The sequence below is a fragment of the Phaethon lepturus genome, unplaced genomic scaffold (assembly GCF_000687285.1).
Source record: "Phaethon lepturus isolate BGI_N335 unplaced genomic scaffold, ASM68728v1 scaffold55362, whole genome shotgun sequence".
Lineage (NCBI taxonomy): Eukaryota > Metazoa > Chordata > Aves > Phaethontiformes > Phaethontidae > Phaethon > Phaethon lepturus.
In genome coordinates, this window is record NW_010526614.1 from 1 (window position 1) to 712 (window position 712).

The window sequence follows — 712 nt, forward strand, 5'->3', positions numbered from 1 at the left end:
AACAGGGCTTCTCCCCCCTCCCCTCGCTCGCAGGAACGCGCTGATGTTCAATAACGAACTCATGGCTGACGTTCACTTCATCGTGGGCCCGCCGGGCGCATCCAAGAAAGTTCCTGCCCATAAGGTTTGTGCAGATAATTTTTGGCTTCTTAATACTGCTCTGCATATCGCCTTCCCCCCCACCTTACAATTAGGTTCCACTTTTTTCCTAATTACAGCTCTCGTTTAATCCCAGAAGTAATTCACATACGCTACAATTAAAGGGAACAGTCTAAGGCAGCCTTCTGCCTACACTGCAGCTTTTAACTTTCCCTGAGTGTAGCTCTTGCCGAAAGCCAGCTCGCTCAGCTATTACTCGATACATATTACTGAGGCTCCTCTCTCTTTATTTTCCAGTATGTTTTGGCAGTTGGTAGCTCTGTCTTCTACGCTATGTTTTATGGCGATCTCGCAGAGGTCAAATCTGAAATCCATATACCAGATGTGGAACCTGCAGCCTTTCTAATCCTATTAAAGTAAGTGACCACTACAAGTCTACTAATTACGTGGACAGAATAAAAGTAGCTTATAAAATAGACATCTTCTAATTGGCATTGTGCAATACATGCTTATTATTGTTTACTTAATGTGCTGACAAATACTGAATGTCAGATTCACTGCCAGCAAAGATGACTATAGATCAATCTTTCATGGCCTATTTCCCCCCACGCCC

The 712-nt window shown here is 43.8% G+C and overlaps 1 protein-coding gene across 1 annotated transcript in view; it reads left to right on the forward strand.

The window, feature by feature from the left end:
• Window positions 1-37: 37 nt before the first annotated feature.
• The window catches only part of BTBD6 (BTB (POZ) domain containing 6), a 2,142-nt gene continuing 1,467 nt past the window's right edge, over window positions 38-712 (forward strand). Inside the window, exons 1-2 of the mRNA XM_010283106.1 lie at window positions 38-124; window positions 397-515. Of these exons, the coding sequence (XP_010281408.1) occupies window positions 44-124; window positions 397-515 (200 nt within the window). The 5' untranslated portion in view covers window positions 38-43. The remainder of the gene's footprint in view (window positions 125-396; window positions 516-712) is intronic.